Here is a 21264-nt window from a genome sequence, read left to right as displayed (position 1 = left end):
ATATGCATATCCATGTACGTTTTAAAAGCTAATTTAAATATTTATGGACTGTTAATTGAAGAACGCATCGTATTGCTGGTGCTGCGGTTTCTGTTGATGCTGATGCGCCCTTTAATTACGATAAGTGTAAAGCTACAATTTACAAGTTAAACTAACTAAACTCGTATGCATTTTGAAATCGCCAATAGAATCGATACGCCCAGCGAGGCCAATTTGAGTTGTGGAGCTTCTGTCAATTGGTTCTTCTATAGGGTGTTTGCTTCTGTCTCAATCTCTCTCTATTTACACAAGTCACAAATTGTTTAACAAAAGGTATGTGCTTTTAGATTACTTAACCACTACAATCAACATGGCGGCCATTTCGATTTGAACAAAGTTTTTGATATTGCGCCGATTTCAGAAAATTGCTTGCTCCATCTGATTTAATCTGATTGATTCAGGATTTCACTTATATTCCTTTACTGACACTGAGTTTTTCTTCCACATTCATTTCCTTCAATATTTACAAGAATCTGCTTTTAAACTAGTTGCTTGCAGGGCGTTGTGCGTCATTTACAGATCTGGAATTCAAGATCATAGCATTAGAAACTGGTGGAGTCTATTGGGATTTTGAGATTTACTTACTCATAGTCTCCTGTTGGATCTCCACCTTGTATGAGGGATTATCGTAGGCAGCGTCGCTTTTTCGTGGTGGCGTAATGGACGCCGTTTGGTGAACTCGTCTCCTGGTGATGATCAGTAGCAGGGCCAAAGTAGACATGATCGCCAGAGCGGCGATCACAGAAACCACCACAAGGGGGCCGTAGTAATCGCCCACGGGTTGGTCCGTTCCCGCGGTTAGGAGTTTTCCTATTAAAAGCATAGTCGAATTAGAATAATTGTTAAATCACTAAACTAAAATATAAAATTCCAATGTTAATAAGCTGAATATGGCGTTTTGGAATTTAAATTCAAGACTGAATTCCTCCTCACCAAATAGTTTAAATCCTCTACATATTCCTTCGAAAAATTGCAAGACTTGAAACGGAATTATGTTCCATTGACAACACTTCTACCCTTAATCTTCCCGCAACTTACCAGTCTTTCCGGGAGTGGCTGGACCACCTGGCTTCGTGATGAAGTTGACAACATTGCTCTTCTTGGTGTTGCCGTTGGTCAGGTACATTTCCAGCCAGAGGCGGTACTTGGTGCCTGGCTTGAGATCCATGATCAGGGTACCAGTGGTGCTGTCCCGCTTGGCCACCTTGAAGACGCTGGAGTCCTCCTTGCCAGCGTCGCTCTGGTAGATGGCACGATAAATGTGCACGAACTTGTCCTCCGGATAGGGCACTCCATTCCATGAGATCTCGACACTCTGGGTCTTCACCTTGGTCACGTTAACGGTCACATCGAAGCCATACACGTCCACCTTCTGGGCAGTTCGCACCTTGATCATGTGCCCGGCACGCAATTCAGCTCCGTGTCCAGCCAATGGAATGTAGTAGAGCCCGATCTCGTAGCCCGTATCCGGCTGAAGGTTCTGAATGGTGTAGCTGGTCAACGTGCGATGGATCAGAGGCGTTGAGGAGTAAATCAGGCCCGTCAATTCCTTGTAGCGCAGCTGAACTCCGTCCACATATTCCATTTGGTCGTCGCCCAGTTTCTTCCATGTCAACTGCAACCAGCTGGCGTTCGTTTCGCTGACCGTCAGTTCTGGATCCTCAACGTTCTTGAAGATGTCCTGGAAGTCTGGCCTGTAATCGGGGAACGGAGGTGGTGGAGTGATGGTCCTTTCAGGCGGCGTCTTCACGGTGTAGATACTGCTCGTGGGCTGCGAGTTCAGATCACGAAGGATTAAGGTGATCTTCACCTTGTACAGTGAGTTTGGTTCCAAACTGGGCAGATCGAACTCCATCTGGGATGTGGCAATGAGGTCCTCGGGCGGGGCAAAGATCTGCTGTTCCCAAGTGGATGTATCGTTACTGGGTCCATTTGAGTAGCGCAGCTCCACACGTCCATGGAGGTTCACATAGACCTGGGGAACGGTGAAGACAATGCGAATGGAACGAGGATCGATGGCCTCCAGTGTGTGAACTTCGATATCAGGCTGCAGGTTGTTGGCTCCTAGTTATGATTAAAAGAAAGTTTCGATGTCAAAGTAAATCATTTTTAGAGTTAAGGAAAGAGATAAGCAGGCATATAGATCATACAATTGGAGTTTATACTTTTCCTTTGAAACTAATTCTCTAAAATTGTTGTTTCATAAAAATTTTAAAAAATTATATATTGATCAATTTAATTTACTTTAGAGCTAAAGAAGATAATATGATAGTTTCCCACGGTGATCTTAACGTGCTCATCTCTGACTTAGATTTAAGTTTAAGTATTAGTGTTTGTAGCCCGAATATTGAAATTGCTTGAGTTGCGGATTAGCTGCAAGCATGTTAATGATGGATGATCTTTTGTGCTGATGGGTGTGTAGGTGCTTGTGATGGATGAGTGTGTATGTCTGTTGTTGGTTTTTGTGGATGGTGTTGTCTCAGTTAGTACAGTAGAACCCTGTCGCAGTGTTTCTGTTGTTTGCTGTATAGCTGAGCGGAGTAAAGGAGATCTAAGGAGTGTGGTGGTGTCTAGAATAGTTTGTTCAACCTGACTGCTGCTGCTTGGCCAGCTTGTCCTGGTTCTGGTGCAGACTGTGCTCGCTAGCCTGCGTCGAGAGTCCGGAGGTGGTGCTCGAGCTAGGCAGGATTGTCTGCTGCAAGTGTTGCTGCGGGGTCGTCTGGTGCTGCTGCGGATGGTGCTGTGGTACTCCCAGTCCCGGGATCACTGGATAGCTCTCATAGGCCACTGTTTGGCCATCGACAATGGCAATGCCATGTCCTGGTGGCGGCGGCGGCACTCCACTGTGCACGATGGGCACATAATGACCAGGATGTTGCTGCGGAGTTGGTTGCTGCGGCGAATGCTGCTGCGGTGTCAGTGACTGGTGTTGCTGGTGGGGCGGCGGTGGTGGCGGACCACCTGGAACAGTTTGCTGCAGGTGCTGCAGTATCTGTTCGATTCTAACTTGCGGACCCAGGTTGTGATTGTCTTTTTGCGTTTGCCCAGGATGAATTGGGGGTCCAGCATGGCCAGGATGAACCGGGTGCCCTGGTTGTTCCGCACCTAATATATTGAACAAATCGGACTGACTAGTGGGCACTGGAGGTGGCTTGCCCTGTGGTGTGCCATTGGGATTGATGTCGTACGGCTCATAGGGATTATAGTCCTCGTAAACGGGCTTCACGGGATTGTATAAGCCATACGGACCAAGATGTGGCTGATGAGGATGCTGGTGGCCGAATTGGAAGGGCACAAATCCGCCGTTCGGTGGCAAAGGCTCCTCCTGCTCCACTGTGCGATCACCGTCGAATATAACATCATTCTGGTGCTGCTGCTGCTCCTGCTGCTGATGCTGCTGCTGCTGTTGATGCTGCACTTTCTTGTGGCCCTTCTCCGGTTTTTCCGGCTTCTCGAAGATGCCAAGACCACCAATCGACTTGGGTGGCTTGCCATCCAAGGTGGGATAGAAGGCGCCACTTGCTGATGGCCTCTTCTCCTCGTCCTTCTTGATTTGGGGCACTTTGCTAGGTGTACTGGTCGATTTATTTGCTGTCGCTGTCGTTGTTGTTGTTTCTGTTATCGGTTGCATGTTGGATGGTTGATTGATTGGTTGTTGTAGTTTGATTATTTACAAAATGCATTGCGTGAATAACAATATTGAAATTGGTTGTGATGAGCGTAGAAAATAAAAATAAAGTAAAACGAAATTAAATAGCATGTCAGCGCGATAAAAATGGCAGTAGAGAGATCAGATAAGACAGCGAGCAAAAGCGCAACATATAAACAAAACAAACATATCAAACTAAATATATACAAAACTGAAAAATGATTTTTCAATGACAAAGCCTAGGAAAATGAAGCGATTTGGTGGAAATACTTTCTTCATTACGACATGCAAACTCCAGAAGAGAAAGGGATTATTATGGCATGCACATTTATTTACCATTTGCTGGAATCGAGGCATGCGTTGACGTGGCTTCCGTCTCTTCGTCCTGACCCGCACCTCCGATTTTCGGGATTTGGGGGGCACACATCCAGTGCTTGCAGCACTCGTCATCGGGAATGGGCAGCAGGCGGGCCAATGCTGGATGGCAGGGCAAGTCCGCCGGAGGAAGAGCTGGTACCGGAGGACAAGCTGCCCTGCACTCTACCCGTCCATTCTCGCAATAGCAATGCTGATCGCAACCTGTGTGAAAGAAACCATGTTCGAGGGAGATGGGAATGGAGGTGAATAAGCCACGATCTTACCTGTCAGGTTGGCTGGGACCGGGGACCAGTTCTCGATCTGGACGCCTTGGTAACTGCACGTGCCATTGTCGACACAACGCATGCTCTCCGGACAGCAATTCGGCGGCGAGGGCTTAAAGTCCGCCGGAACCGGTTCCCAGCGAATGCAGTGCGGATCCTGGACATCCAGGCCAAAGTTCGAGGGGCACTCCAGCTTGGCACAGTGAATGCCCTGTTCATTGCAAATGCACAACTGGTCGCAGCCATCGCGGAACTGCTGGCCCACATCATATTCTGCGCCCTTGAATGTGCAGGTGGGCTTGGCGCCTCCGGCGTCGCGAGCCTGCTCCTGGAAGCGGAAGGGGTCGATCTCCTCTGGATCTTCGTTGTTGGTGTTCTGCAGCGGCGTTGGCTGCTGTTCGTGATCGTCCAGCGTGACATCGCAGAGCTCCAGTTGGCAGCACACGTCCTTCGGATCCTTTACATACACACACTTGTCCAGACGCGTGTGATTCCGTTCCGGGCAGCGCGGCCTGCAATCCATGATGCCTCCTTCGGCACAGTGACAGATCTGCTCGCACCCGATCTCCAGACGCTCCCGGAACTTATAGACACCGCCCATGTAGTGGCAATCAGTTCGGGGCTTGGGCGTGGCTGCAATGTGGGTGGGTGGTGGCAATGTGCAATGGGCGTGAGCGGCGTGGATGGGACATGTTCATGGAGGGCACAGAGAACACGGCAAATGTTAAAAAGCTTGGCCGAACAGTAATGAATTGGGAATGCATATAAGCTACGACTACAGCGAAGCCACAAAAAGCTAATTCATCTGCTGCTGCCCCTAAGATATATGTACGCTCACTCACCTTCATCATCGGTCGTGGGCAGGGTCACAGCCGCTTCTTCTGTTCTATTGGTGGAAGGTGCCGCACCCTCTGTGGCTACCACCGTGGGCTCCAGCAGCGGCTCACTGCATTCCATCACCCGACAGCATTCGTCCTCCTCCACCATCTTCTCCAGGCAGTTGGGATTGGCCATGCTGCGCTGGCTGCCGCGCGGATAACTCAGTCCCTTGCACCTTGGCTCGCACATCCAGTCGCCGCGGTTGCAGGTGCAACGCTCGTCGCAATCCCGCTCCATCAACTCGCCGTGCTGTAAATAATGGCAAGACGTTAGAGTCTGAATTCTTTAGCTTATAGCCACTAAATAAATCACCACAAACAACAATTGCTTCCGTGGTATGCCATTTTAATGCCTATTTGTTAATTTAGAAACAATTAAAACTACAAAAGATTGTCGAAAATATAGTAAAATTAAAAAAATTAATTAAGTAAGTAGATTGGCTATTGTGTGATAGGTTATTGGGAATTAGCATGGCTAAACTATTTTTTGCCTATCGATAGAAAGTAGAGACAAATAACAAAAATAACAAATGCCAATATGGTACCTAGGCGTACGGACAGATACGGACAGATAAACGGACAGACACACATGGACAGATACGGACAGATTAACGGACAGTTTAACGGCCAGATCGACTCGGCTAGTGATCCTGATCAATATCCTATATACTTTTTAGGGTCGGAAACCTTTTCTTCAACCTACTACAGACTTTCCAAGGAATATTCACAAAAACGACCATAATAATCTTACTATCTAACAACAATGTGAAAAATTATTTTAATTATTTATAAAACATAGCATAAACAAAATAATAAAACAGTACAGCTTTGGATTTACCTATATTTTTATAAATTCTACAATAAACTTTAACCACTACTTTCACTATCTTAAAAGAGCCCCAAATTACACCGATAATCATGAACTTGATTACCAAGAACAACCGCAAATTTATTCCGGTAATGACCAAAGATCAACCTACTGAGCCACTTTTATTTTTGTCAAAATACATATTTCCTTCATTTCGCTGTGTGAAAGCTATTTGCACAGAAATTACGTCAATTTGCACAACCAACTAAGCAGGTGAGAGCAAATGGGCTCATCAATCATCCGCCCCGTTGATTGAAGGCAATCACCGTCTAAGATTTCCTGCTCGCTGCGCGGTGCTCCAATAACCAAATATGTCATATTTCAACGGAGCCCACGCAAGCTTGATGCAAAGTTCATAAGTTGAAGTGGAAAATAAACTGTTGTCTGTTGTTTGTTCTTTTAATTGTTTAGCAGTTTTTCGGCGCGTTTATTAGGTTCTCAGGTGCAAGAATTCGCGCCCCTTTGTTTTGGCCAGAAATTTTTAATGACCGTCTGTTGTGGGGCCATAATTTTCCCCCCTTTCTTAAATGGCACCTAATGAGCACAATTGCTGTGAACCTTTGAGCCTTGGCGTCGCCAAAAAAAACCCCAAAACGCCCTCTTTGGCACAATAAACTACTGGCAAAGAAAACCCGAATAAGCTTGGTAAACTGTGCAATTTTACTGAGTATTTTCTGAGTTATTTGCTGCTCACTTGAAAAGCATTTGCGGCATGCGGCTTGGCATGTTGCACGTGTCCACCAATCGATGGCAATTTATAAAAAAATAAACGTGGGGCAGGGGAGGTCCGATCAGCCGCCGACAACAATTCATTAAAAGTGAAAGCAAAAATTATTTCATATCGAAGTGGACCGCAAACTCGATTATGAAAACTACAACACAAACAATTCAAAAGATTAAGAAAAACGATATTAATAAAAGATGAAGGCAGCAGGGCAATCTCGAAGTTCAAATACTCTTTATAAAGAGTATCTTTAAATGAAAATTATATTAGGACGACGTTATAAAAAATGCACTTTAAACATAGTGTTAAAATATGAAAATTGTTTAAATATCTTGAATAATGTGTGCTGATTACTTTAAGTTAGAGTATTTAAAAAGAAAAGCCAAACACGCGTTTAATTAAAACAAAACCCACACCATCGCAGCGGAAAATGGGTTGGTCAGTAAGTTGTGGCAGCTGGAGGCGTGCTCCAGCCACGTCTAGCTATCTGGATATATACAAAAGCTCCCGATGTGGAGCTAACATGACTGGGCGCCATTACCCAAAGCGGAGAGAACCGAGTGCAACGTTTGATGAACACGTCACACTTGGACAGACGCAAAAAAAAGCGTGTAGCAATTATTGAAATTCAAAGTGCTCGATGGCTTTCAATCAGCTGAACGATAAGGCATTCCATTTTTCACGTTCAATTGTTCTAACTGAGATATATTTGTCTGATTACTTATTTAAAATGCCCGGCAATCGTCACTCTGCGGTGATGATTGCTCCAGATTGCGGAGATTGGGTTGGGCTGATCCGCGACCACAGAGGCGATGTCAACATCAATCACAGTGAGCAGTTTCTTGGAATTTTCTTCCTTAGCCTGTCTGTTTTTGTGCCCCTTCTTTCTGCTAATATCAAGGTGCGCAAATATTTGCATAATTGCTGCTTGGGCGAGCAGCAGCCGGGAAAGCTCACCGAAATATTTTCGACTTTTTCAACTTTTTTGGAGTGCGCAGGCAGCTGCGCTGGATGCTGGATGCTGGAACTCTGAGTTGGCTCTGACCGGTTTCACTGTGGGCACCAAACTCGTTGCCATTATGCAATCCAGGTGACGACAAGGCAAATTGGAGTTGCGTGCCAGGAAGTGGGCAGGCCGACAGGGAAATGGAGTCGTCGATGGAGACGCAGCTTTCTCTCCTCGTCAGGATCTGTCATATATTCTATTGTGTTTTTTTGTGATGGTTGTCATACGGCCTGGCACTTCGGTCAAACTTGACTTAGACAAATGCTTCCAATTCTCCCCTGCCATCAATAAAAATGAATGTGAAACAACAACCAGATCTGTGCATTGACGTCAGACGGTTGAAAATGTCAAAGATTAAATAAAAAGTTGAGAGCAACGGATTTAAAAATGACTTCCTCTGTGATCGTGTGTATATGCATATTATTGTTAATGGGAAGTATATAAATAATTGATTTTTGTAATAAAAATAGTTTTTAACTAAGTTTTAAATGCTTTCTATGCCATTTAATACCAACCTTATAGCTCTTGTTGTTGGCCAGGCATTCCCGCTGCATGGTATCCCCGCTGGCGGTGATCTCCACTATTTTCGGCATTTCCGTTTCCGGCTGAGCAGTGGTCGTGGTGGTGCTAGTAGTGCTGCTCTGTGTTGTGCTGCTGCCCTCGTTCTGATCTCCGTCCATGCTGACATCACTGAGATCCATGAGCTGCTCGTGGGTAGAGGCATTGTGGTGCAGGAACAGCTCAATATCATTGCCGCCACCCGCCGATCGCCCCTCGCCAGCAAAGGCCACGAATGGCGATGGCTCGGTGGTGGTGGTCGACGCCTCGGTGGTGGAGCTGCTCTCCGACTCCTTGACCACCTCCTCCTCCTTCTCATCCTTCGGCTCCTCCTGCTGCCTCTCCTGCTGCAGCATGTGTTGTCCTTCAACAATGTTAATCACTGGGCCCGACTCGCTGTCCGGCATTATTGTGGTGGCCGCTTCATCTTCTGGATCATTCATATGCATGGCGCGTGCTCGTGATGTGGTTGAACTTGCGGCTGTTGCTGCAGTTGTTGTGAATGTGGATGTATACTCGGTTGCAGTTGATGGCTCAGCGGTTGCCTTGTTCTCCTGACTGACAACAATACCAGCCACAAGGCCCGACTCTGTGGTGCTGGTAGTAGTCGAAGTGGTAGTGGTAGTTGACGATTCCTCGGTGCTGGTCGAGAGCATTTGATAATCTTCGTGTTCGGCCAGGCGATCATGATTCTCGGACAGTATATGCACATGATAGGGATCTTCTTCGCGCTCGTTCGGGACTGTGGATGTGGATGTGGCTGGCGTACCTGTTGCCGGTGTACCTGTTGCCTCTGTGGATGTGGATGTTGCTGCTGCCGGCACCGCCGTCGTCGTTGTCTCAACTTGTTTGTCACTTTCGATTTCGACGTTCTCCTCGCTGTTGCTGTTGCTGGCCGTTATAAGCGTAGCCGGATGTCGGAAATTGTTGAGATCCTTGACCACATCGTCCTGCTCGTTGGAGATCTGATTGAGCTCATTCTGCTGCTGATCCTGCTCGCGCTGCCGTTGCATCTCGGTGGTGGCATCGTCGGCGCCACTGCTCTCGGCATGCTCATCCCGCAGCGGAATGTGCTGAATGTGGCTCTGATCTGGTTCCGTGTTGGAGAAGACTATGTGCTGATCGGGTCCCTCCGTTTCCTGCCGGGGCGTTGTCGTGGGCTCCGTGGAGGTGATGGGTTCAATGCTCGTCGATCGCATGCTGGTCTCCTCTGGCAGGCTGCTTGCCACCGGGCCACTTGTCATGGACTCTGGAAAGAAAAACAATATATTTTTTATTTTTCAACTTGTTTTTATTGCTTCGAAATTAGTTATAGGATATATACGATTTCGTTCGATTATTATTTCTAACAGTATATACGCATTAATTATTTCGTTTCAGTATTTTAAAATGGAACGCGGAAATTGGGCATTTAATGATTCACTTCTTCCGGTAAAAGCTTGTAACAGCTAATAAAAACATTGACCATTTAACCATTAATTAAAATTAAACATTTTTAAATGAATTAATTTCTTTACTCTTTTATTTTTATCTTTTAAGTACCTATAAAAGCCCAAAAAAACCTTAAATCTTTAATTTTTACGATTACTACGTGATTATGAATATAATGTGAAATTTAAATGTGGGTCAGCAAGGCAAAGTGACCTGCTTTATTAGGATCACTCTGATATTGTTATAACTATGAGGTACTGTAAACAAATTAATTGTGCAGAGAATTCCTTGTGATTCCGTTCCGGAATTGAGTCATTTGTGGGGTAAACAAACTCTAAGGCTTTGTCCCACATTTACGGTAACTGGCGGATAGAATTCTTTCGCAACTCTAGCGGAAACCACGTTGATAGTATTGGAAATATCTCACGCGTCTCGTCATCATTATCATCATCGCCATCCGCAATTCGCATTGGATACGCCATCATTGAAACGTAATTTCTGTTTTTCGTTCGGTTTTTTTTTTTGGCCGCAGCATCAATTCTACAAAATCTGCAAGGTATTCATTAAGCCCCGTCTGCCTGAGTCTTCTGCCTGCTGAATCATCGTCCGCAGGTCGAACCATTCTCGGAAGAGCCGGGCGGACAAGCCCCAGCCAAAATATCAGGCAATACACATCTTGTATGATATAATTCTTGCTTCTCTTCGGCTTTCAGCTTCTTTTGGCTCGAGTATGTTGGCCTGTAAAGCTCTTTTGTGGGCTCAGACAGACGCGGCAGACCCGGCAACTTGTTGTTCTTTGTGATTTTCTCTTCTCTCTGTTATATAATTACATTTGTTTTCGGGCACAGTTTCGGGGCGCACAACTCATGTCATAAATAAAAGACGACCTTAGTAAGGGGTCTTTGAAAAAGTTCTTATAATAAACCACCAGAAAACACTTGACTCGCCCATGGATGGCCACGAGATTCAAGATTGCTTCTGCCAAGCTCGCAGACTATTCGCAGGAACATTCAATTAAGACTTAATTCATTAATGGGAACTTGAACTTGATTGCTAATTGTTGCACACGAATGGGAAATGATCTTGAAGAAGAAAATAGCTGGGAAACCTTTTCCTCCACCGCCGATCCTCCAGTTTTAGGTTCTTATCTCGTAAGTTAGTCAATCAATATTCATTTAGCTGGTACATAATTATGTTTGATTACCCTGGCTGTCAAGGAATTCCAAAAATTTCCATTTGAATTCTGTCTTCAGTCCCATTCCGGTAATAACTTTAAAATGGTCTAGCTGCAATTTTCAACGTACTCGGGCACTCGATCATCCAGTTGGAATGGTAAATAACCCTCGCACACACGTCTCTGACTCATGGAAGGTTTCGAGGAGGGGAACTGGAATGGAGTAAACGGCGACCCCATGGGGACGGCATTTACCCAGTCAAGTCCTCCGGCTCGACAGGCCCACGTGAAGTGTGGTGGGTGGAGGGGGAGTGCGACTGTCATGCGTGCGTCGTAATGGGCATAAAAGCGGTCCCCTAAACCATAAGCCCTAGTCCCCAGTCCCTAATCCCTAGACCCTAGTGCCTAGTCCCTAGTCCCTCCTAGCTTCTTGTTCCTGTTACCTGGTGCAGACGCAACAGTTGTCGCCGCTCCAATACGACGATGGAGAGCTGAAATGAAATTTTCCTTGGTACTGGACGCTTCCAGGCAGTCAGTCAGTCAGATTCAAAGGCTGTCTCGCAGTCAGAGTCGGCATGCAGCGAACGCCAATTTAGCGTTAAGAATTCTTCTTAAAAGGGCTAACTCCGAAAGTTGAATACCTTTTAATCGCAAGAAAATGACATAACATAACTTATATACACATAAAATTTAGATTAAATGAAAACAGAAGGTAGTACTTGAACATTCACTGAGAACCGATTTAAATTTGATAAGTAAAAAAACTATTATTAGTAAGAGATCCCTACAAAATGTATCTGTGATTTCTTTCCTGGCAATAAAACTATTTATCGTGTTTCAATATGCAATATTTCTAAATCTTTTTCAAATCGATATACCTCTTAAAAGAAAGGGTACATGGCACCTAGCAAAACACAGTTCGGTTCGTTAGTCAACAGAGTGAATGGGAGAAAGAGGCCCTAGTCGATTTCTATATAGAGAGAACATCTTTATGTGTGTGTATGTATGTTTTATGTTTTAGCTGTTGCTTTTATTGTTATGCCGGGACTGGAGCTTAGGGTTACTGACATGAACCTTGAATTTGAGTTCGTTATGCTGCGGCTGGCAGCCTCCAGCTCCACATCTCGAGCTCCAGCTAGGGTTGCCATTGCAGTGGTGGAGCTCTGTTCTTGGTTCTTGATTCTTGGGTCTTGGTTATTCGACGGTCTTGCTGTCACGGTTAGTCGTTTATAATACGCGAACTGTTCGAGGGCTTTTGCGGCGTCGAGCTCCCACTCCATTTGTTTTGTCCGTTTTTACTTGGCGCACAATTTGTCTCTTACTCGTTAAGCGCGATCGGGCGTCCTCTATATAAATATATACCCATGCTGGTACATGCTGCACAGATAGGACTTGCTTGGTGGTCTGCCCTTCCGTTATGCAAGTTTATGCATTGTGTTTTCATCCGCAACTCTTGCGACTGCATACGAAAGACTCAGACAACAAACTTGAGTTTTCTCCTCAGTTTTTTCTGGGCTTTTGACTTGGCATAGTTTATGACTCAACGCTAAGCCGGTCAGCCAGCTTGATTATGATATATATGCATGCGACAACGAATGCTAACCACCATCAGCACCGCAAACCATCACCCGAGGACAGGCCACTTATGCAGAAATGCAAAACTGCTGTCCGGTAGTTCAAACTCATTTGCGGTTTTTCTAAGTCGCCGCACGTTCTGCGGCTCCGCAAACAAACAAATGAACAGACGGTTCTGCGGAGGAGTGGGAGATCACTTTTAAATCAGGGGTTGTGGAACGCGGCAAAGGAGAGCCCATAAGTGATGTGCTTAGAATTGACAAGCTGCCATGAAGCGATGCATGCAAACCGGATGTCTTTGTTAGGTGGGATTGTGGCTCTTCTTCTGGGTAATGGTTGCCATTGATCTAGAGTTGATTATGTCTGAAAATGTGCTTTATATGCAATAGGGAAAGAGTTTCATGGTCAATTTATTTAACCTCAATGCAAGACCCTTTCAGCACACAATGAAATGCCGCTTAACGATTGAAAATTTAAAAAGCCCAAACCACAGTTAAGCCGTAAATTCCTTTCTGTACAAAAATACTATTTAAAGAATACAATTTATTAAGCAATTCAGTGATTTAAGTAAACATCACTTTTGACCCACTAACATAAAGCCAGCATTATTTTCGTTAATCTTATTCCCAGCTATTAGACTTTATATTTTTAGTTTTGTCGCGTAGTGTACTGGCAGCACTGAACGTGGCCAACCGGAAGCAGAGCTTCAAAACGGTTCCTGCCTAATGACCATGCCCACGCCCCTTATCCCCGCATACCTGTCACCGCCCCCTGCCCCGTTATCATCGCCCTGTTGGCCGAGTTTTGTAATGCGCAAAAAGTGTCAACAAAAATGAAACCGGCAATAGCAATCGAAGGGGGAGAGTGGGGGGAAGGGGAAAGGTTTTACCTTTTTAGGGGTTTGGGTAATGTAACGGTCATGCTTAGAGTGTGCCATGAATCCAAAACGTATTATGCAGCTGTTGGCTGTGGTCCGGTTTAAGTTTCGAATCATAAACAAATTTGAATTGATTACGCAATCCACGATGTTGCCTGCATTCGAATTCACTCGCTTCTTTTTGGGTGTTAATTTCGATTATATTTTCGTTTTAATTAAGCCCATCTTTTGGAGGTTTTCCTATTGTATTTGTTTTAGAAATTTGCTGATGTTAATGAAATTGCGCGGCCTTTGTTCACAATAATGACGTTCCACAAAAGACGAGTATGGAAATTTGTGAAACGAAGTGTTAACTCTCAATGGCGCGCATGTTGAATGAACAAAATTATACATTGATATAGAAATCATTTTTTGACGGAAAGACCTCAAAGTGATAATTTTAAGAATGATTTGCTTCCGCATCTAGAAGAAACTTCGAGATTCATAAAAAAAGAACCAAGTACACAGCATTATCGTGAACTCATCTCAATTGCAGTTAACTGAACTTGCTCCTAACCCAAATCGTTCTTGGCATCTTATCGGCCTTTCTATCTGGCTAATGACATACAAAATGTGCTCAGACCATAGAGAAAACCCAAGGAAACAAAGAATATATATACTCAAACAAATGGCCGGTGGTCAGTCAGGTATGTAAGAGCATCTGCGATAGGGCAAAATTCCAATTCCACTACACCATTAAAAACAACAGTTCACAACAATATCATTAACAAGCAAAGGGGAAGACGAGTCAAACCGTTCGGCAATAAAGCAAAATTATTTCCCAACCAGTATTTAACCTTTTTCAACTCGAAAGTTCATGTGCATCTAGCAACAACACAAATACAGTTTGACCCGCTAAAAGGGGGAAGAATGTGGTGGGGGGGAGTGGGAGTGGGAGGAGGAGGCTCACCCGATTGAAGGCAAAACAAGTTTCAAATACTACCAAGAGCGCGTGTCATTGTCCATTTGGAGTTCGGGCTGAAGGAGCCGAGACAAAGACCTCTGGCAGAAATGAGTATAAACAACAATATGACTAAACACAACGCCACTTAACTGGTGTGTAGTTGCAGCTCTAGTTGTATCTGTATCCGATCTCAATGGAATGACACCACACACTTTTAGCCAAGTGAATGCGAGTTGCTTGGCCGGCCATGAAATCGAATTGGAAGTGGAGTTTGGATTGGAATTGAAGCCGCCAGTGTGTGTGGCTTTTGTACCGTCAACTAGCTGACTTGTAACTAGTGCCAAAGTGCGTTCCGAATTGAAGGTCAATCGAATGGCACAAGCGGCGAAAACAAGATGGCTTAGGGGATAAACTTACAATGTATTGTGAACGTGTTCGGAATATCGATTTAGTAATCAAGTTGAATGAGAATAACATAAAAGTTATGTAACACCTAGGAAATACTGTAAAAAAGTTTACTAATTTTAATATATCAAATTATATTTTATTCGTTCCTATTAGGCCACTTGTGTTTTTACTTAATTACTTGATCTACAGTTTTAGTATATAAATGATATTATTTAGACATTCGATTAATAAGATTTCCAATCGTTTTGTTGAAGATTATAAATACATGCTTATATGGTTTTATATGGGTGGTTGATCTGCAAATTAACAAGAACTTCGTTCTTCCGCATATTTATGTGTCGGGAAATATAACTCCCCTTAGTTAATCTTTCAGCTCAAAACAACAGTAAAATTATTCAGAACATGTAATTACATTAATTTCCATTCTTTTATTTGAGGCTCCCGCTTAAGCTCTAACTTCCTGACCACATTTGCCGCTCTCAGCACCGTTCAATGACACAGATAATTGGCCAGCACACACTCGACTCTAGTTATTCGCAATTAAAATGCATTAATTAGCCGCATATTGCCTTTCTGTGCTACATTTTTCTCACTGCGCGCACAGGTGAGAAAAAGATACATACACATGCATGAAAATTATCTAATTGAAAAATGCAAGCCAGCCAACGCACGTCTAGACCAGGGAGGGAATTGCATGATACTACTGTAAGTGGAATTGATGCCATTGCTTAATGCATATTTCAAACGAGTTACAATTGAGCTAAATTTTAGCCTGTATTTTGATTTGCGCCCCTGACATAAATGCGATTGAGTTCACAGCCAGGCCGGGCCGGGTTTTCACTTGCCTAACCCGTTTGGTTCTGCTGAATGGGAGGCTGTGGCCGGAGAAAGCCAACAAATCCGCTGTGGAAAACCCACTTAAAGTTCAAAGCCCAAAAGTTTTTTCGACACTTGACTACGAAACATCCAAAGAGCCATTTTTATGGCCAAAATGTTAATTGTCGCTGTCTGCACTTTCACGCGCCTCCCTCTCAAACTGAAGCTGTGTTGAGTGTCAATGTACAAAACAATAATAATAACTGCGGCAAAATGCCCACCGGCTAACGGCAGACAATTAACAATCGCGCACTGTTGTTGTATTTGTCACTCTACACATACGACTCAACGTATTTCGTCGAACTAGCCGGTTGAAAAGCTCTTTTAAGCTACTTTTACTTATCGGTTCATTATAGCGGTCCCATGAAATTCGCCAGCTAATCGAGCATGAACCCCAAAGCGAAAGGTACAGCTAATGTCAGTTGAAGTCAGAAATCACGCACCGAATTGCCACACCCTCCAAAGAAATATGTTTCTCACACTCCGCTGAAATAGTTATCCTTGAAAAATCCGAGAAAACAAACGACTGTCTGCCTGCCTGTTCTGCAGAAATTCTCAGTTATGAAACGGGTAAACAACAGCGTATAAATAAACATGAAAGGGAAGGTGAAGAAGATGCTCACATGGGCGCGGCAAACAAAAGACTTAAGCTACGAACTTGATATTGCACCTCGGAGTTCGGTGTATTCCATTCGGCAAAACTTTATATTTTCGCGTAAATGTTAACTACCATCTTTTCATAGTGCAAGTGATGGGAATGATTTTGAATACCAAAAAAACTCACGATAGTCGTGCCAGAAATATGTAAATTTCACTTTGCTATGAATTGTAATAAATAATAATAAACAATCAACAAGTCCATAAAACAGCAGGTCACTCAGCACATTTCATTTTTGTTTATTGTTATTTTTTGCCCGCCGTACATTTTCCCTTGAAGAAAGTGAGCCGCAGACAAGTTGGCCTGTTGATTGAGGTCGTTATTGAATTTTGTAAATTTCGTGATACGTATTATTTTTTAAGAGACCTCGTGCATACCTATAAATATATTTATTTATTTTTGGCAAGCCATTTCGAGTGCAGTCCCTGACTTGCAATGCCAACGCATTGAAAATTGCTCAATAGGATTTTTTTCTGCATTTTTAAATTTCTGCCCGCGCTGTATCAAGGCCATAATTTAGCACCCAAAACAGACCGCAAAACTGAAAATTAACATAAATGATTTATGTACTCGACTTTCAAGTACAACTGCAGCCAGTTGTGGCATGCAATTTTCCAACTCATTAGTATTACTTTGCTGATTTTTTTCCTACGATTGAAAACAATTTGCTGGCCTCTAAATGTTTTATTTGGATTGTGGTTTTTCACAAAAAAGGGTCGATAATAGCGTGATATCCCCAAAAAGACGTGCTTTATAAAACACGAAAGTTTTATTAAAAATTAAAATGAATATTTTGGACTTACTTTCATGATTTCGTTGAGATCTAGTCTAGCTGTATTTCTATATTTATTGCTTAAGTAGCTGTAACTATAACACAAAACCAGTTTATCAACTGTCTAAAGTCTTGCCCAATAATTGATTTGCTAATACATATGTGCTTGTTTTAATTATAAAATCCAAATCCTCAATCCACTAGCTACCCACTCAACGCCTAGCAAAATAAGAGTTAGCATCACTTGAAATACCCATTTTAAAATGTAATCAGGTGCGGTTTCTTCTCCAAGTTTGTAGGTGTTTCATTTATCACATCTGTCAATGACTAATTGCTATTTATATCTTATAGCTAATTTCCTGGGCACATACTTATATAATTAGCCCCCGCGAAAAGACATTCCGTGTTGCTTTACAAAGTTAACACCCAAAATTTACCAAAGCTTACTTGAAAATTATGGTACGTACTACGTAGGTTAAGGGCATGAGTCATGACAGTTGGCTGCTTTGCATTTAAATTGAGTAATTTGTGAAGGCTTACCTTACCATCATCCCAATGTTTGCTGTTAAATCTCATTAACTTCCCCATGGCATTTAGACCATCCCTTTTTAACAATGCATTCCCACTTGCCATGGCAACAACCTAACAACCTCAATCGATCTAGACCTGTGTGTGGCCTGCCAGACCTCGTTTTATCGAGTCATCAATGAAACTAGATGGAATAGTATCAAAACAATGAAAAACCAATTCAAGTTTTTACGACGGCGTGCTTGCCCCGTAAAGAGTTTGGTGTGCAACTGACATTAAGCCCAAAACAACGTTCAAGATAATTATAAATCTGTTACAGCCAAGAACTCGGCTATTAAGCGAGCAATCTATTTTCCAAAACACGATTGGCTTTGACAAAACGCCGAACAATGAAGCCTTTTACTTTTGCACTAACCGAAGTTTATACAAAAGGTACGTGTGTGAAAGTTAATCATTCTATCTGAGATGATCTGGTTAAATGAATTTCTCCAGTTATCCTAATAACCTAAATGTTAATGTGTTCATTCAACACAATTCAAATAAAAATTTAAATGAATTTAATCTGATTTATTATTTTTAATTATATAGTAACGAATTATAAGCATCATTCAATATATCTTGTGTATCTTGAGTGTACTACGAGTAGAATATATTAAGATTTAATTAAGTTCATTCACTTGTTCTAACACGAATAATAATTTCTCTATATTTCTATAATAGGTTTCCGATATTGAGCTTGAGGGCCGGAAATTTCAATATTTTCCCTTTTAACATGCCGCGTAATTAACTAAGTAATTCAACAGGAAACCGTTTATGTATATCTTCAAATATTCTTCCATCCATTAATAGTCAAACAATTTCTCTTGTTCGCTCCATTTAACCGAATCGGAAAATAATTATGGAGAAATGCCTTACAAATCGAAACGAAATGGGTAAAAAGGGCGGACCAGAAGTCACGCACCGGCACGGCGTTAATTGGTGGCTCAGAGAACGAGATTTGATTACGGCGCAGAGAGCTAGACGGGATTAAAGTGTCTGGCCGGAGATCGGGATGAGATGCCCCATCTATGCGAGCGTCGTCGCGTTTAGACGGCATCTATAATTTTCATGGCTTTCGGCTTGGACTCACCAGTTTCGGTCGCATTGGATTTGTTGGCCGCCTCAGTTGTTGTCGTCGTGGAAGTCGTTGAACCATCCGGTGCCTCGGTGGTTATGCTGCTGATGCTGCTGCTTTGTTCTGCGGCAATTGTGGCTGGAGCGGCGTCTGGGGCATCTGTTGTGGTATCCAGAGGTGGCATCGTTGTGGCCGCTGCATCTTCGCCTGCGGGCGCAGACGCCGCACGCTCAATTTGAATGCCAAGCAGAAGTAATCCGCAGAGAGTGGCCAGGCACATTCTACTCCACATGATCGTGGTTGGGCCGCCTAAGGCTTTTCTTCTTCTACACGTTTGCATTTTGGTTTATGTTTGTGCTCCGTCTTTTTGGCTTTTCCTCTTCGATTTTTTCTCACACGTTTGCACTTGTTATTGTTAATTTATAGTAATCTTCTATAAATATGGAATTAAATAAATTACATGCACTTTTAAATCTTTCGAAGGGTCTCGATAACTCATTACCGACTTTTGTTCACTAGTTATTATTTAGTTTTCTCTTTTGGGGTGCTTGATTTTCTTTTGCGGTTATTTTAGTTCACACGACATCTGTGGCAGCGGTTTCTGTTATTTGTCATTGAGTCGCTTTGGTAACCCCAAATGCTGTCATTTCCGTTGAAAGTCGGTTGAATAACGATCTCTCAAGTGTCAAGTCAAGTCTATATTTTGCCAGCCGATTTGTGGAGTGATTTGTTAGGTCGCCCTACGCGGAACTTGGAAAGTTATTAGCTTGGAAATATGGTAGGGGTGGCTTACTCTTGGCTCAATCAATCAATGGCTAAATAAGAGTTTATAGATCTATGGAAGAAATGTATTAGCTAACTTTTCAAAATACGCCGCCTCTCTAAAGCATTTCCTATGTCACCCATTTATGTAATGACCAATTTTAGTGTGAAAGCGTAAACTTCTTCGATGCCACTCACGCAAGTTCGTTTCCCAAGTCTTTTGTTTTATAAAGTTTTGGTTAGTTTTTAATGTGTCCGAACTTTTGAAAACCTGTGTAGATCTACGATATGTAAAACCTATTTAGCATATTTAATTCAGATTTACAACTTCTGTACCTAATCCTAGAGCAGCTCATAAATATCTTTCATTTTTTTTCAGACCACGCCGCCAGCACAATGTTTACTTCTCACCATTCAAATCAGAAACTAGGCAAATAAACCAGCTTGCCAAAAACAAAGGCTGCCAATTGGGCTCTAGGAAAAGATATACTGTTTATATGCAAGGCAGTCGATGCTCATGCAACTCGCTACAATGCAACGCCAGCAACAAAAACCCTAGACCCAAATTGCGATAGCAAAATATTTCAACCGGTTCCAACGGCAGCAGCAGAAACTGCAACTGAAAACGGCTGCAGACCGCAGAATTTGCTGCAAGCCTTTTTGGCCATGTTGCTACGAAGGCAATTAGACGGCGTGCGGTTCTATTTATTCCAATTGTTAATATCTGTTTTGGCTAACATCCAGTGATGTCATTGTAAAAGTTGATGGCTATTTGCACTGACATTTCGCATTTCACATTTCACTCTCACTCCTTTTTTGTAGAAGTGGCAAATGGCAGAAAGCAAACAGCGAATAAGCGATTCGAAGCTGGAGGGAGAAAACTTGTTTTCGGTATTTCCAATGGAATGTTTTCGGTCGTGGTTCTCTTTTCTTCCGCTGGGCCGTTTATTTCACTACCAGATCTTGTGTTTGTTTAATAAGAAAGCAAAGATTTGCATAAATCACAACCGCACACACACACGCAGGCACGCTTAAAACGAAGATTAGCACCAACCCGGCGAGAAATAGGTATAGGTATTGGTATATATCTCCTCTTATCTGGCCACGTTTGTGGGCAGCGCGGTTTATATGTATATATATATCGTTCGCAAAGTAATGCGATCGCACTCGGCCAACCGCTCCGTCTCAAGCACGACCACCAACTGATCTCTCCGGCGGCACGGATCTTGGCTGGAAGCATTGCCAACTCACCACGGTCTGCATCTGCAGGCGGCCAACCTGTAACTGGTTTGCTCTTGCTCTCCGGCCAACTGAGTTGGCTCTCTTCTGGCTGGCTCCTTCTCGCGCGTCAGCTGAGCGCAACAGGTGAGAGCGCGCACGTAATACATAATACGCATTACCATTACCCCGTGGTTGAACGCTCGCTCTCACCCACACTCAGGTGTGTCTAGGCTGTTGCTGTCTGCCAGTGTGGGTGTAGTGTGCGAAAGGCGCTCTCTAGAAGTCGTTGGATTCGAAACAAGACGACCATGATGCATACACAAGACTCGAAGACGGGGTTTTTTTCAATTTGGCAAGGCAACTGCAATAGTCGATTCCTTGACAAGTGAACTCAACGCGATCCATTGGAACTGTCCAATTGGATGGCGAAAAACTCAATCCCATTGAAAAACCCAGGCCAAGCCGAGTTGGCATTCATCGTTCCGATTACGCCTACATTTTTTTTGTGCACGCTTCGGTTTCTTTCTTCCTCGACTTCTTTGTCTGGCTCGTTGAAAGAGCA

The 21264-nt window shown here is 43.4% G+C and overlaps 1 protein-coding gene across 3 annotated transcripts; it reads right to left on the bottom strand.

Annotated features, from left to right (window-relative positions):
• Positions 1-72: 72 nt before the first annotated feature.
• Positions 73-20682, bottom strand: LOC117142790 (putative epidermal cell surface receptor). Of its 3 annotated transcripts, none has more exons than XM_033306987.1 (10): positions 20536-20682; positions 18735-19152; positions 8321-9612; positions 5172-5457; positions 4330-4962; positions 4025-4267; positions 2629-3654; positions 1078-2103; positions 625-849; positions 73-560 (listed from the first exon to the last, which is right to left on the bottom strand). In XM_033306987.1, the coding sequence occupies exons 2-10, from the start codon at positions 19057-19059 to the stop codon at positions 553-555; spliced, it is 5064 nt and encodes a 1687-aa protein (XP_033162878.1). In that variant the 5' UTR covers positions 19060-19152; positions 20536-20682; the 3' UTR covers positions 73-552. The 3 variants fall into 3 exon arrangements, with proteins under 3 accessions (XP_033162878.1, XP_033162879.1, XP_033162880.1); XM_033306988.1 differs by having other exon boundaries at positions 18735-19149; XM_033306989.1 differs by lacking the exon at positions 2629-3654.
• Positions 20683-21264: the final 582 nt, after the last annotated feature.

The sequence above is a fragment of the Drosophila mauritiana genome, chromosome 3R, assembly GCF_004382145.1.
Source record: "Drosophila mauritiana strain mau12 chromosome 3R, ASM438214v1, whole genome shotgun sequence".
NCBI classification, from domain to species: Eukaryota; Metazoa; Arthropoda; class Insecta; order Diptera; family Drosophilidae; genus Drosophila; species Drosophila mauritiana.
This window is presented reverse-complemented; position numbering and strand designations above follow the sequence as displayed.

Coding starts and splice junctions, on each gene's coding strand:
- LOC117142790 (XM_033306987.1), bottom strand. CDS start 19,059: ATGCAAACGTGTAGAAGAAGAAAAGCCTTAGGCGGCCCAACCACGATC. Junction 4,963..5,171: donor GCCCACGACCGATGATGAAG/GTGAGTGAGCGT, acceptor CCCACATTGCAG/CCACGCCCAAGCCCCGAACT. Junction 2,104..2,628: donor GGCCAAGCAGCAGCAGTCAG/GTTGAACAAACT, acceptor AATCATAACTAG/GAGCCAACAACCTGCAGCCT.